Here is a 15,681-nt window from a genome sequence, read left to right as displayed (position 1 = left end):
CCAAATTTAGCAACAGCACAAAGATAGTTGGAAAGGCATGTTGTGATGAGGATATTGTGATTTTGTAACAGGATATAAATAGATTTGGTGACTGGGTAAAAACCTGGCAAATGAAGTTTAATGTGGAGAAGTGTGAGGTCGTGCACTTCGATAGGAGAAATCAAAAGGCAGATTCTCTAAGCGTAGAGACTGCATGTGAGTGAAGTACAGAAGGATCTAGGTGTTCTAGTGCATGAATCACAAAAAGCTAGCAGGTAAGTCCAACAAGTAATTAAGAAGGCAAATAGCATTTTAACCTTTATAGTTTAAACGTTTGGAGTTTAAAAATAGGGCAGTTTTGTTGTTGTGAGGTCTCACCTGGAATAATGTGTACAGTTTTGGTCCCCTTACCTAAAAAAGGATATAGTAACACTGGAGGCAGTCCAAAGGAGATTCACCAGGCTAATTCCTGGGACGAGAAGGTTGTCCTATCAAAAGAGACTAAACAGTCTGGGTCTGTATCCCTTGGTGTTTGGAAGAGTGAGGAGTGACCTTATTCAAACATATAAGATCCTGAGGGGACTTGACAGGGTAGATGGTGAGATGTTTTCACTAGTGGGAGGTTCGAACAAGGGGACATGGCTACAAGATAAAGGGCCCCTCATTTGAAAACGAGGAGCACAGATGTGTATGTGTGTGTGTGTGTGTGTGTGTGTGTGTGTGTGTGTGTGTGTGTGTGTGTGTGTGTGTGTGTGTGTGTGTGTGTGTGAGCGACAGCAGCTCATGAAAGGAATTGTCACCACTTTCTCAAGAGCAGTTTGTGAAGAGCAGTAAATGTTGGCTATGCCAGCAGTACTCACATCCCATGAACAATAATAAAAAAACAGGCATTCAGCCACCTAGTCAAGGTTAGCGGAGGACAATATGGCCACCATGTCAAATGCTGCACACAGGGCACGAATGATGAGAAGGTATAGCTTATCTCTGTCACAGCTACAAAGGATGTCATTTGTGGTTTTGATAAGAGTAGTATTGACATTGTGGCAGCAACAGAAACCTGATTGGAGAGATTAAAGCTTAAATGGCTGGGGATGGTGGGCATGGGTATAGAAGTTGACAACGTGCTCAAGAACTTTGGAAAGGAAAAGAAATTTGAGATGAGGTGTTTGCTTGGAAGGAAGGTTACGAAAGAAGTGATGATGCTGGATTTGAAGGAGGAAGGACAGTACTTAAAGTGATGTGTTGACATGGCAGATAGGAAAGGAAGGTGGGTGGTTTGTTGTTTAGTGGGTCAAGGAAGCAGGAGGTAAATGTCACAGACAAGATGAGCTTGGAGATCTTCAAGGGATATGTGAGATTTCAGGACTCAGGCAGGTATAGGTATCAGAAATGGGCTTTGAATTTCATAGAGTCAAGCACCTTGTCAGTACTCAATATCTGATTTAACTCATGAAGAACAATCACTTGGGCAAAATAGCCAAATGTTGCTGGTGGGAAAATTAAAGACGAAAAATGGATTCAAAGAAAATATAATCCAATGTTAAGAAACATGTTGTGCATTTCCATCACTTCTACTTTTTTAATTACAGATTTCCAATATTATCATGGTTTCTTTCAGTTAGGTTGGTGTCATGTAACCATTCCCAGGTATCGATCATTGTCTGCTCAAAACTATAAGCAGATCAAAGATAAAACAGTTCTACTCACACACTACCTTCACATGTTGGCTTTTGTGCTGTCCATTGCCCAGAAATTGTACATTGGATCCTGCTCAGTCCATTTAATGTAAACCCTTTGTTACAGCTAAAGGCACATGTTGAGTTGTAATGGAAGTCTGCGATGGGGTGGTTGCAATTCATGTTGCCGTTGTCAGGCTCTGTTAAAGTTTCACATACTTGGACTGCAACAAATACGGTGACAGTTATTAATGAAGTTATTTCCTTGAAAAATGACAAAGTAACAATGCATTCCCATTTAGAAAGATTAAAATGACTGTATTATAAAACAAAGGCATACCTTTGCAGGTAGGGGTCTGGTCTGTCCATTGACCAGAGGCTAGACACCGGATTCTGTCTGCTCCATGCACAACATATCCTTCTCTACAGCCAAATGTGCAGGTTGAGTTGTAACGAAAATATCCAAGTGGATGGGTGCAGTTCATAACATCCCTACTCTGAACTTCCAACCATTTGCATTGCTTAGCTGAAAGTTATATGCAAATATCAAGCAGTGTTGGTACAGAGAATTCAGCAATTAAACAAAGGTATTTGTTACCATTCAAAGAGTTCTTGTTAAAAAGGGAAATGAGATCCCTATAGACTTCTGGTGAGGAATATCAACAGTGTGGAAACTGTTTCCACAAGTTTTCAAATCAGCATCAAAAGTGCTGAGGCTTGGGGCGTACAGCTTTGTTGTGAGAAAATAGTTTCCCTGCTTTACTCTAGTAATGTGCTGTAACAGAAAATATTCCACAATAATCTCAGAAGAGAAAACTGGGTTACACTGTTGCCGTATTTCATGGTCAGCTGCTACTTACATATAGCAGTCTGATGTTACAGTGCAAAACAAAGCATGTATTGAACTTAAACATAAGAACATAACATAAGAACATAAGAAATAGGAGCAGGAGTAGGCCATCTAGCCCTTCGAGCCTGCCCCGCCATTCAATAAGATCATGGCTGATCTGTCGTGGCTCAGTTCCACTTTCCCGCCCTCTCCCCATAACCCTTAATCCCCTCTGTTATCAAAAACCCATCAACCCGCGTCTTAAAAATATTTAGCGAGGCAGCCTCCACCACTTCAACGGGCAGAGAATTCCAGAGATTCACCACCCTTTGAGTGAAGAAGTTCCTCCTCAACTCCGTTCTAAACCGGCCCCCCTTTATCTTAAGGCTGTGCCCCCTAAACCTACTGTCTTTTTTGAGCGGGAAGAGTCTCTCCACCTCTATCCTATCCATCCCTATCCTATCTTAGCAACTTGAATGAACCTGTGTACTGTACCTTTACACTCTGGAAGAGGTGCAGTCCAATCTGCAGAAGCTGTACATCGAAGCGTTTTTGTTTTACGTATTTCATATCCTTCTACACAGCTAAAGTTACACACTGAGCTGTAACTGAAATTTCCATATGGGTGGGAACAGGTCATCAGCCCTCGGTCAGGTGGCTCCAGTCCAAGGCATTTAATGACTAAAAATAATATTAACATGATTTGATAAAGCTATGAACGGCAGTATATATATTAAATGTACACCAAAGTCTTAAAAAATATACTAGCTATCTCATGTCATATCTTCAATTCACATTAAAGTCAGACATAAAATGCTGGAAATGCACAACAGATCAGTCAGCATCTATGATGCTAAAAGGCAGCTTAATATTCTGTGTGTTCAGATATGAGAAAGGTCTTAAACCTGAAATATTAATGTCATTTCTCTTCACAGGAACTGGCTGAACTGCTGTATAGTTCCAGTAGATTTTGCCTGGATTTCCAGCATTTTTAATTGCTTTTATTTGTACAAGAATTTGTTTGCAGAATTATAATAACTCAAGAGAATAATGCATTCAACCCCCAAATGTATTAATCAGAAGAGAAAGAAAGATGGAGTCGCAAAAAAGGAAAGAACACCATGGTGGCTAGAGGCATACGGAATTCAAACTGTGCACCCTAAGCTGAATTTTACGAGGGTGGATATTGCTTGCCCATATTAGAAAAATCAGTCACAAGCCAACTGACTTTAAATAAGGCTGCCTCGCAGCGATAACTGTGTGTTAACTTAGCAAGCAAAAATTGGGACTTTCCCCTCAGTGGAGGAAAGCCCTACTCTTGGGAACTGCTGACCATTCTGGTAGTCCTTGGCATCCCAGCACTTTGGGAGTGCAGAATGACTGGACTACTCTCTTGTCCTATTTCATGGCCATCTGCCATTGACACACAGATGTCTGTTGCTGTTACTGTGTAATAAAGATGTTCAAAGTAAAGCACATACTGAACATGAATGAAGCTGTGTTCTGTATCTTTGCACTATGGAAGAGGTGTGGTCCAATCTGCTGAATAAGTACTCCCACAAGGAAGATCATGGCGACCAGACAGATAATCCCAGACTTCTTGGACAGGATGGGATTAGGAACCTCAGGAAGGTGTGGGGCTTTGTGTTTTAGAGGCCAGGTGGGAAAGTAAAAAGCTGCAATATGGTCTTAATGCGGTGTGGGGAGAGGGGAGGAGTGGTGGAACACGATGTGCCAATAATGTCATTATAAAATTATTTACATGCAGCTGACTCTAACCCCAATGTGGTGGAGGCTTCTGATGCCTGATGGGCAGCACAGCGGACAGGAGACATTAACAGAGGCTTCCCACTGGGCGCCACAGCTTCTGTGTGTCTCCAACCACCGGATTCCCAGTATCATCAGCTCTGCACCAGAAATTGCTGCGGAGCCGATTAAAATATTGAAATCATAATTTAAATCCTATTAGTGTGCCCGGAACAGATCGGGACCGATGGGGTGGGGGGGGGGAGATGGGGTAGAGGAGATCGAAGTGGGCCTGGTGTGTATGGAGGTAGTGGTGGTGAGAACTGGCCTGAACACGTTTGGGAGGTCAGCAATCGGGGCTTGGGGGGATTGGAGGGGCAGCATTACAGGGTAGCTGGGCTGGCTAGCAATCAAGAGGCTGACAGTGTGGGGCTACTGTGCGTGCGCCACTATTGGCGCTGACAGATCGGCACATGCACAGTGGCCCACTCAGCGCTATGCTGCCAGCCTCTCCAGCGGGAATAGGCCCCACCCACTAATTTTCAGCGCGATTCACACTAGGGCACCATGTGATGCACAGAGTGTGGAAGATTAATCTTGAACACCCCATTGAAAAAAGCAGTGGGATTTACTCCAGTCTTTATGTGAATTCGGCACTTAGAAATTTTTTGGGGAGAATTTCACCCCAGATCATTTCATAATGAGTCATATACAAATGCAACTGGTGTTAATCTGTTTTATTCTGCAATTTCTACCAGCTGTGCTATTATCGGAGGTTGTTGCAATTCCATATTTGCACATTTTGTTCTAAGCCTGTGTGCATCTTTTAAAATTTGTTTATGTCTTCCTTAAAGCTTAAACATTGTACAAACAGCTCACCTTTTTCACATCTGTCTCCATAGAATCCTTCATCGCAGCTACATTTATAATCACCAATAGTTTCCACACATTCTCCATGACCACTGCAAGAATCAAGGTGGCACGAGGCTGTGAAAAGATGACATATTTTTCATAATTACTTCCCACAACAATCATTATTAACTCCTAATCAAGACTTGTGCTCAGGTTATCACAAAATCACAAAGTAACTACAAATGAGAAAGACCATCCAGCTGGACTCATCCATCCAGATGACCTTAAATTGCCCCCATTGTAGCATTAAATTGGATCTTAAATGATTCCAGGGTTTACATTCCTGTTGCTCTGTCCAGAATTCCATTCCATGTGTTTATCATTCTTTGTTTGAGAAAGCATGTCCTGATATGAGTCTCGGGTTCAGGTCCAACAGCAAGACTAACTAGCTACAGATAGGATGTTCAAAACCCGGTTCAGCGGGCTGCTAATCAGCTCAGGAATCCTTCTACCAATATTCCCCAAAGGGAAAAGGAGTTTGTGTGAAGACACACTAAAAGATCTGCCTTATGCTTACTTTCTGCTATGCTTACAAATTAATGGAAAGGTTTCTTTCATATTTGCATCTTCCATACCATGTATTATCTTAAATATCTCCATCTCATGTACCTCCTTTCTAGGATGAAAAGAATGGATTTCTCCTTTATTTCCTCATAACTTGGATCATTAACACCAGGGATCAGTCTTTTGGTTTTCTTTGCATTGCCTCCAATGTTTAAATATCTCCTTCATAATAAAATATTTGCTATAACAAAGCATTACTGATGGCTTAGAGATAAAAGAAAAGGAAAAGATTGTAGGGAAATAGTAAAGAATCTGGAAATGCACAGCAATTCAAAGAGAGACAAGGAACATTTCAGGAGTGCGGGGAATGAGACATCTCAACAGAACATTTAATTAGAACAGGAAGTTCTCTGTGTGAAGAATGCTGTTCTGCATCAGTCTGACATTTGCCTTTTACCCTTTGAAACCATAACATTTGTTTCATCTCTTAAGTTGATTTAAGGTAATATTCTAGACCTCCTTTTCCACTTTTTTTAAACCTTGTTAAAACCTCTTTTATTCTGGCTGAAAACATAAAGTTTCTTAGGTCTTTCCTGTCATTTACAGCCTCAAACCGGTGAGTCAGCTTCTCTGCTCTCTACACCTTCTCTGCAGTTGGAGTATTTTCCTCGTGCCTAGGTGGCACAATCCTCAAGGCGCAGTCTGTCAGATCAGAACTGAGCAGTTTGCACAGGGTGTTTACTTTCCTGGTTATGTCCGGGTCCCTCTCTTTCTGGCTGCCCTGCATCTAATTCAAGATTCCTTGATTTTATTCCATCTCCGCTAAGCCATGATTACCCTGTCTGCCAAAACAGAGGCAGAGCCCTCATCTTTAACTCGTTATCTAGACTCAGTCTTTCAGGAAGCATTTGGCAAGATCGTGAACAGGAGCCTGTTGGAGAAACATATGGGAGTGTGGCAAATTGAGAAACAGCATAGAAAAAAACACTGGAACAGGGACATGCCATTTTACTGGTTGAGGCCATTCCACCATTCAATGATATCATAGCAGATCTGTGACCAAACCCCAAATAAAATGTCTGCACCATATTTTTAAGACCTTTGGATAACAAAAGGATGGCATGGTGGCCCAGTGGTTAGCGCAGCTGCTTCACAGCGCCAGGGACTCGGGTTCAATTCTGGCCTTGGGTCACTGCCTGTGTGGAGTTCTCCCCGTGTCTGTGTGGTTTCCTCCGGGTGCTCTGGTTTCCACCTCAGTCCAAAAAATGTGCCGGTTAGGCTCATTGTCCATGCTAAATTCTCCATCATTGTACCCGAATAGGGACCAGAGGATTTTCACAGTAAACTAATTGCAATGTTAATGTAAGCCTTTTTGTGATTAATAAATAAAACTTTAACTTTAGGAGTCTCACAACACCAAGTTAAAGGTCTGGTTTATTTGGAATCATGAACTTTTGGATGCTACTCCTTCATCAGATGAGTGGAGAGGTAGGGTCACAAACACGGCATATATAGGCAAAGACACAATTGCAAGATAATGGTTGGAATGCATGTCTTTTCAGATAATCAAGTCTTTACAGGTACAGACAATACACGTGGAGAGAGAGTTAATCACAGGTTAAAGATGTGTGAACTGTCTCAAGCCAGCCCAAGTAGTATAGGGGGAGGGTGTGGTTACACATAGTGTGACATGAACCCAAAATCCCAGTTGAAGCCATCTTCATGCGGAACTTGGCTATCAGTTTCTGCTCAGAGATTTTGTGTTGTCATGTGTCGTGAAGGCCGCCTTGGAGAACGTTTACCTGAAGATCGGAGGCTGAATGCCCATGACTGCTGAAGTGTTCCCTGACTGGAAGGGAACATTCCTGTGCCCACCCCAGTCCAATGCCAGCATCTCCACATAATTTAGTTAGAAAGTGAAAAGTTTGTCTGAAAATCAGTGAGTTTTCCTTGTGACAGAAGCAAGTATCCACACAATTAATCAGATGAATAAGGGCTCTGTTTTATGCATGTTTGTGTACCATTAGTATCCTGTCAGCTGAGAATGTCTGCAGCATTTCAAAAGGCAAGTTATGGCAAACCAATGTCTCAAATTATCCAATCTCTGGTTGTAATTTATTATTTTAATTTTTTCGCACTGAAACTTTAACCTTTTTTTCCAGAAATGAACTGAATTGTTATCTAGTGTTTCTGTTTTTATTTCAGATTTTCAGTTTATCCCTTTTCTTTCACCTCATCAAGCTTGGCTCAGTTGGCAGCATGGTAGCCCATGGGTCAGAAGTGAGGATGTCAACTCATACTGCAGGCCCGGGCATGTAATCTAGGCTAAGTATATTTGTGCAGTTCCAAAAGATTGCAGAGGTATCAGAATGGCTCCTTTTCAGAGATAGTTCCTGTTTGGGGGCATGCAAATGATCCCCCGGCAGGAACGGAGAGGTGGGCTGGCGTACTGAGAAATAATCCTTGCTCAATCAACATTCCCTTCAAATCTCATTGAGGAGTCGATCCAAGGAAGAATCTTGCGCCTTCATTAATTTGCTGGTTATTTATTTAGTTGCAGTGTGCAAATTGGTTTTAACTACTTTTTTGGTTCACTTGTGGGATGTGACTAATCATTTATTTCACATCCCTAATTGCCCTTGTGCTGAAGAATAAAATTAAGAGTCAACAACATTGCTCTAGGGGTGACATGTGGACTGGGGAAGGACAACAGATTTCCCTCATTGTGAACCAGTTGGGTTTTTAAAAAATAATCCAGTAGCTTCATGATCTTCGTTACTGACACTTGGGTGTGGGCGGCATAGTGGCACAATGGTTAGCACTGGTGCCTCATGGCTTCAGGGCACCCGGATTCAATTCCAGCCTTGGATCATTGTCTGTGTGGAGTTTGCACATTCTCCCAGTGTCTGCGTAGGTTTCCTCCGGGTGCTCTGGTTTCCTCCCACAGTCCAAAGATGTGCAGGTTAGGAGGGTTGGCAATGCTAAAGTGCCCCTTAGTGTCCAGGACATGTAAATTAGTGGGATTAGCAGGGTAAATATGTGGGATTAAGGAACAGGGCAAAGATGAGATGTTCTGTTGGAGGGTTGGTGCAGACTCAATGGGCTAAAAGGCCTCCTTTAGGGATTCTATTGTTCTAAGAGCTTACTAGCTTTTAATTTCAGATTGACTTAATTAAAATTTAAGTTCTCCAGTTGCTGTGATGCGATTTGAACTCCAGTGCCCCAGGTCATTATTCTACAAGTCTCTGGCTTACTCTCCAGTAATACAACTTAAATTTATAAAATAAGGAAATGATATGGAGTGATCAGTAAATTTATAAATTCAGATTCTTTCTTATCTCCTAATAATATTTAAAGTTACCTTGGTAACACAGTGGTCTTTTTCTTTTACGACAGGATTCATCATTCCACTGCCCTGTATATTCATCTCTCTTTATATACATTTCCACACAGTCTTCATTGTTCCTTCCATTGTTGGGCTCACCAGGAGCCCAGTTCATAGCAAAATTATCTAATGGCCGACTTGTTCCAATCCAGGTCCAGATATTTTTTATCTTCCTCAAACCAATCCAGACGTAGGCAGGTCCTTTTGGCAAATAATCATTCAGGTAGTTGTTTTCCTCCATATTCTGTATTGCCACCATGTCAGTGTAATGTCTTTTACAGTATTCCCTTGCCTTGGTCCATGCCATGGTTCTATTGGAATAATGGTATATCCAGCCATGCACTCCTTCTAACATCAGTGATTCTGTAAAAGAAGAAAAGCTGTGATATTATTGGCCAGATTTTCATGGAGTCATAATGACCCCAGACAATTTAGAAATGGCAAGTGGGACATAATTCTGGAATTCCCACCCCCATTCCCCAGACACCTTGCTTGAGAAAGGATATACTGGCACTAGAGGGGGTACAGAGGAGATTCACAAGGTTGATTCTGGAGTTGAGAGGATTGGCTTATGAGGAGAGACTGAGTAGACTGGGGTTATATTCATTGGAATTCAGAAGAATGAGGGCAGATCTTACAGAAACATATAAGATCTTATTGAATGGCGGAGCAGTCTCGAGGGGCCAGATGGCCTACTCCTGCTGCTAATTCTTATGTTCTTGTTCCTAGCATGTAGATTTGATCCAATTTTCTATGGTGCAGGGTAAGGGTGTGGGTAATGATCCCATACCTTGTATTCTCAATGGGCTGGCCCCACTGCATGAGTAGGTATTTCTGAGCTCTCACAAATTCCTTTGCAGTCTGATCATCATCTCCATGATTGTGGGTCATGACCCTCAAAGGAGTCATAAACCATAATCTGGGACTAGGAATCTCCTAAAAGGTAAAGTCAAAGGCTCTTACCCAGGGCCCCTATGCCCACTCCATGCCAATTCACGCCTCCATATAACTTAGCTGAGTGCCCAGGCATTCGTAAAATGATTGAGTGAGTTTGTTAACACAGATATAAAGATGATTTATGAGGTTATGGTAAGTTATGTTTTCTATGATCTCTTTTGCCAATGGCTCAAGTTCATTTGCACAAAATGAAGAGGTGCCAAACGCATACTGCTTCTGTTATTGATACTTTAAAGGTCTGGTTTATTGACACATTTATGAGGTTGTACAGCATTTCAGGGTTCATAGGCTTGCTCAAAAGTGTATACTGATTGAATGAGCATGGGACTGCAATGAGTTAGCATGGAGAGTATGAGGGACCATCAGAGGTGGTTGGGAGTATGAGTTAGTTTGGAGGTGAAAGGGGAAGGTGAAGGCTAGGGAGCCTAAAATATAAGCAAACAACTGGTACAAAGTCCTAGAGAACTGAGGTGGTGCTTGTAAACAGGCTGCCTTGGCACCCAATCACTCTGTGATCATCTCTTATCTGCTTCTAAGATTGGTTGGCCTGACTATAACCTGCACGTGCCCTCCCAGGAGCAAAGGTTCAGTCTGACAGGACATTTTCTACCAAGGTGGGAAATGTCTTTCTCAGCAGCAAAATTCTAGCCCTATGTCAGTAAATGATAACAAATTTCTGGCTGTTAATTGCCTTATGTAAAGTGGTGAGTAGCGAAGAAAAAGGTCCTAACTCTGAATCCAGGAACAAACTAAAACCCAGGGGATGAAAAGAAATTGGCAGGACATCCAGGTTACAGTGATAAAAAAAAATGTGAGTACAAGCCCACTTGGATTGGTCACCAGATATAATGTAAAAGCACAAGCTCTCTGCACCCTGTTCTACCACCAGGAAAAAGCTTCAGTTTCTTCTCAGCTTTCAGTGCTCCTCTTAGTGATCAGTTCTGACATTTAAAAACTTTTTCTCAGCCTCTCACTGTGATGTAAAAACTTCCAAATCCAAGGTGCGAAATGTCTTTCTGGACCACTACACACAGCCACAAATTGTCTGTTGTCTAGGTCCTGAGCGAGATTGCCATCTCTTCATTTATCTACTCATTCACACTCACCAATATTAGGTCATCAGAAAAACACAGATATTTCTATCGGTGCAGTAAGAAGTCTCATAACACCAGGTTAAAGTCCAGCAGGTTTATTTGATAGCACGAGCTTTCAGAACGCTGCTTCTTCATCAGGCGAGTGGAGGAGCAGTGCTCCTGATGAAGGGACAGCGCTCTGAAAATTTGTGCTACCAAATAAACCTATTGGACATTAACCTGAGACTTCATACTGTGCCCCGCCCCAGTCCAACGTCAGCATCTCCACATCATTTCTGTTAGTGACTGAGGATTATCTGAAGATTCTGGGATATAATCAAGGAGCTTGCTGTCATGTTTACACTAGCCCGAATTATAAAAACAAAAATCTGGGACTTTGGGCTCTGCTGAGGAGCACAGCCTCCTCAGGCAAATTGGAAACGTTGTAACAGACCAGCTGGGACCCTCCAGTCTGCCTCCGAAATTTTGATGCAATGGGGGTGATGCAGTCAACTGCCTGGAAGCAGGTACCCAGAGGCAGGGTGTCAGCAGTGCTCAGGCACCTCCACCCCTCCCCCCGCCTCCCCCCCCCCCCCCCCCCCCACCCCCCAGGCCCCACACCTGACTGAGTGGAGGATCAGCCAAAAGCCACCACAATGAGATTTGTACACCTATTTACTCCACCACCCTAATCCCTAATACCCACCCCTATCCTCCTCCCTACCCCCCCACCCCACTGCCCCCATCCCACGTACACACACACACACACACACACACACACACACACACACACACACACACACACACACACACACACACACACACACACACACACCCTGCTTTTCCAATTTTTAATTAAATTGTTAAAATTTGGACGAAAAGGCACCTTCTTGCTTACATGCAATTCAAATGTGTTTTGGAAAAACAGGCGCTGATTCTCCTTTATTAGCCTGTTAGTTACATCCCAAAGGAACTCTAATTTGACAAACGTAACTTCCCTTTTGTAAAACTATGTTGACTTTGTCTGATCATACTGTAACTTTCTAAGTACATTGTTAAGACTTCCTTTAAGAGATCCCAGCACTTTCCAGCTAAATGACATCAAGCTAACAGGCCTGTAGTTTCCTGTTTCTCTCTCTTTTCTTGAAAGCAGTGTAAAATACGTTAACTTTCAGTCTGCTACGCTTGTTCCAGAATCTAAGAGAATTTTGGTAAATCATAACCAGCGCAACCACTATCTCAGCAGCTGCCTTTTTTAAAACCTGAGGGTGCAGACTATCAGATCTTGGAGATTTGTCAGATTTTAGTCACTCAAGCATCTCAAATTTTTCTCTGTTGTTATTAATTGCCCTAATTTCTTCATGCTGTTTAGTCCTGGGATTACCTTCTATTGCTGGCACAAAACCTGTTTATTTTATTGTGAAGTCAGAAAAATGTCTATCCACTGTATCTGCCATTTCCTTATGCACCATAATAAATTTTCTTGTGTACACTTCTAAAGTGTAGACATTTATTTGAATTGTTCACTTTCTATTTTTACACTTGCAACTGCTCTTACAGCCTGTTTTTATATACCTGGCAGGTTTTTATTCTCATTCTATTTTTTTCCACTTTTATTAACTTTTTGGTGGCCTTTTGTCAGTTCCTAAAACATTTTCATTGCACGGATTTATTACTATTCTTTATCAGATTATAAGAATTCCTTTTAATCTAGTACTATCTTAAACCTCCATTGTAATCCACGAATGGACATTTCTGCTGAGTTTTTTGTTTTGCCATAGAATACATCTTTGTTGACCATTTTGAATGGTTCCTTTAAATGTAATTTTTTGCCTTTGTTTACCCAATCAACTTTAGCCAGTTTCTTCTTCACACATATAGGGCCCGATTTTACCCTTTTGTTTCTAAGTGCCGAATCTGGGTGCAATTCAGATCCGTCTTGGAAACCTGTTCTCAGGTGCCCCCATACGCACTCAGCCTGGAAAAAAATCGTGAGTCTGAATCGCACTGTGGGTAGGGCTTACTGCGCCTGAAACGTTGCAGCTCTGATTGGAACTTCCAACTGCACATGCGCAGTAAAAAAAATTTGAAAAATGCTCCCCTGCCCCATCGCTCCCGGGCTGCACCGATGGCCCCCACAGACATTGCCCCCACCCCACAACATAACTGACCCCTTTGTCCACCCAACCTCCCACACCCAGACTGATTGCAACCCCCTCATTTCCCCCGCACTGATTGCCCGCAGAGTGGCAGCAGACCCCCCCTTCGCCCTCCACCAATCGCCCGCAAAGTGGCAGCGGACACCCCCCATCCCTGCCCCTCTCCCCGCCAACCCCTCCCACCAGAGATTCATCTGGCCAGCCTCCCTACTCCTACCCCCCCCCCTCACCAGAGAACCATCTTGCTCGCCTCCTCCCTCTGCCACTAGAGAATGATCTAGTCTCCTCTTCCCTGCCCCTCCCCACCGGAGAATGATCTGGCTCTCCTCCTCCTCTCCCCTCCCAGAAAACAATCTGGCCCTCCTCCACCCTCTCCCACCAGAAAATGATCTGATTGCCCCCTTCCCCCTCCTACCAACGACCTGAGTTAGAGAGCCATTGGAAGCTCTGAACTTATCTCCTCAGAAGCTTGAGCGCCTGAATGAGACTTTTGCGGACGATGCCTGTTTCATGCCGAATCTGGATGGGTGAATGCAGTGTTAAAGGGAGAAGTGCCGTTAAGTTTGGGCGTCCAGCCCATTAAGTCAATTTAGATGCATGCAAATGCATTTAAATTGATGTTGCGCCTGTTTCGGGCACGGTCCCGATCGCGTCCATTTCTGGGTGTTGGTAAAGGGGAATTGGCATGGATGTGGGCATGGATTGCGCTATTTGCCTCAAGCTCAACTTTACCAAGTTTTCATGCCTGAAAACGGGCACAATGCAATGGTTAAATCAGGCCCTTATACTTGGTTTTGTTTAAGTTTCTTGTTTAGGGCTTAAACACGTTGCTCTTAACTTAGTGCACATTTAATTGTATCATGATGACTATTTCCTATCAGATCTTGTACTATGAGATTATGAATTAGCCCTGCTTCATTGTACAACCCCAGACCTAAAATAGCTTTATCCCTAGCTAGTGCCAATTAATTGTCCTGATCCCAGATTTTGAAGGAATCAAAATAAATGTTCTCAGTTTCATACCCAGAAGTAACTCTATGGTTTATAATGTACCAATTTAATTGAATTGCAGAATTACATTCAACAACAACAATGTATATTTATTTAGCATCTTTAATAAGATGAAACATCACAGGATCATTATAAAACATATGACAGCGAGCATACAAGGAGATAGTAGGTCAGAACACCAAATGTTTGGTCAAAGAGGAAGCTTTTACGAAGTGCAAAGAGAGTACAGGAAGGGTGAAACAAAGGAAGTTAAAAACAAAGAAGAAAAGTGGAAAGAGATTGATGGGGCTTGGGTTCAAAGCAGCAGCCACAATCTGCACGCACATATATTCAGGAAAAGTTCAGGGTTCATAGGCTGAGTTATATCATATAATTAGCTTCTTTATAAAATTGACAGAAAATGTCAAACTCATTATCAACCTTTACCTTTAAATTCTAATAGTGAATTGCATACATTTACATTTCCAGTATGCAAACCCTACATTTGCTTTGGAAGTTTGGAGCGAGGATTGAGAGAAAGCCACACTATTAAGGAAAGAGAAGGAGACCTTTATTTAGCAAGGGAAAGGCTGAGATCGTGATAGGAAAAAAGTCATGAAAGGGATCCTGTTAATAGATGGGGGAATTGATGAATAATATTGGAGAAGACAAAATTAAGGAGAAGAAAACTTAGTGCTGGAACTCTAACTGATGGCTTTCCAAAACCTGATCTTTACTAAAATGAAATGCTTTTTCTTCAAATCATGTTGTTAGAGCAGAAAATCATCCTCATAGCATCTGGAGAAGCTAAACAGTCAAATAAAGGATAGAGAAGAGAAATCTTACCATAGATCACAACAATTAACACCAAGAATCTGAATATGTTGCCTTGCACAGGTGGCCATCGACAGCATGGGCGGATCATGCCACCATGGGATACCTGTATGTAATGGGAGAAATCAAATAGCACCAATTAAAGAGCTTTTCTTGCAGAAATACTAACAATATCCACATCCCGGTTGCTAAATAAAATCATGCAAGATAGACTAGCCATTGGTGTACAAATGATTGGTTATTCTGAATGTGACATTGTTTAGCTAATGACTTAATGATGTGTTACTTATTTTCTCCTCTCCATAGCCAAAGCTCATACCAGAGCAGAGCACTGATGTGACAGCAGCCCATCACTATCTATTGCAAGTCAGTACTCTTCTTAGATGTGTCCTAGTAAATTATCTGAGGAGGAGAGAAAGGAAGACAAGGTTCTCAGAGCATAACATCTATACCTCAGTTGGCAAATGTGAAAATCAGGAACATTTGCTTTATTAATATTCAAAGTGCCTAATATTTACATTTTTGTATGATTACTTTATAGACAGCTAATTGATTTAATCCTTCTATCTTAACATGGTTTCTACAGCTACAAATATCAATTTAGGAATCTTCAATCTATTATTAACTTCATTTGTTT

At 42.1% G+C, this 15,681-nt stretch overlaps 1 protein-coding gene across 1 annotated transcript in view; it reads right to left on the bottom strand.

Moving 5' to 3' along the window:
* LOC145347842 (P-selectin-like) overlaps positions 1–15,164 on the bottom strand; it is a 52,304-nt gene extending 37,140 nt beyond the window's left edge. Inside the window, exons 1-6 of the mRNA XM_080195752.1 lie at positions 15,057–15,164; positions 9,008–9,394; positions 5,110–5,217; positions 2,980–3,165; positions 1,996–2,181; positions 1,694–1,879 (exon numbers count right to left, since the gene is read on the bottom strand). Coding sequence (XP_080051878.1) covers positions 1,694–1,879; positions 1,996–2,181; positions 2,980–3,165; positions 5,110–5,217; positions 9,008–9,394; positions 15,057–15,135 — 1,132 coding nt within the window. The 5' untranslated portion in view covers positions 15,136–15,164. The remainder of the gene's footprint in view (positions 1–1,693; positions 1,880–1,995; positions 2,182–2,979; positions 3,166–5,109; positions 5,218–9,007; positions 9,395–15,056) is intronic.
* Between the last annotated feature and the right edge of the window lie 517 nt (positions 15,165–15,681).

The sequence above is a fragment of the Carcharhinus amblyrhynchos genome, chromosome 9 (genome assembly GCF_965287045.1).
Source record: "Carcharhinus amblyrhynchos chromosome 9, sCarAmb.v2.hapA, whole genome shotgun sequence".
Lineage (NCBI taxonomy): Eukaryota > Metazoa > Chordata > Chondrichthyes > Carcharhiniformes > Carcharhinidae > Carcharhinus > Carcharhinus amblyrhynchos.
This window is presented reverse-complemented; position numbering and strand designations above follow the sequence as displayed.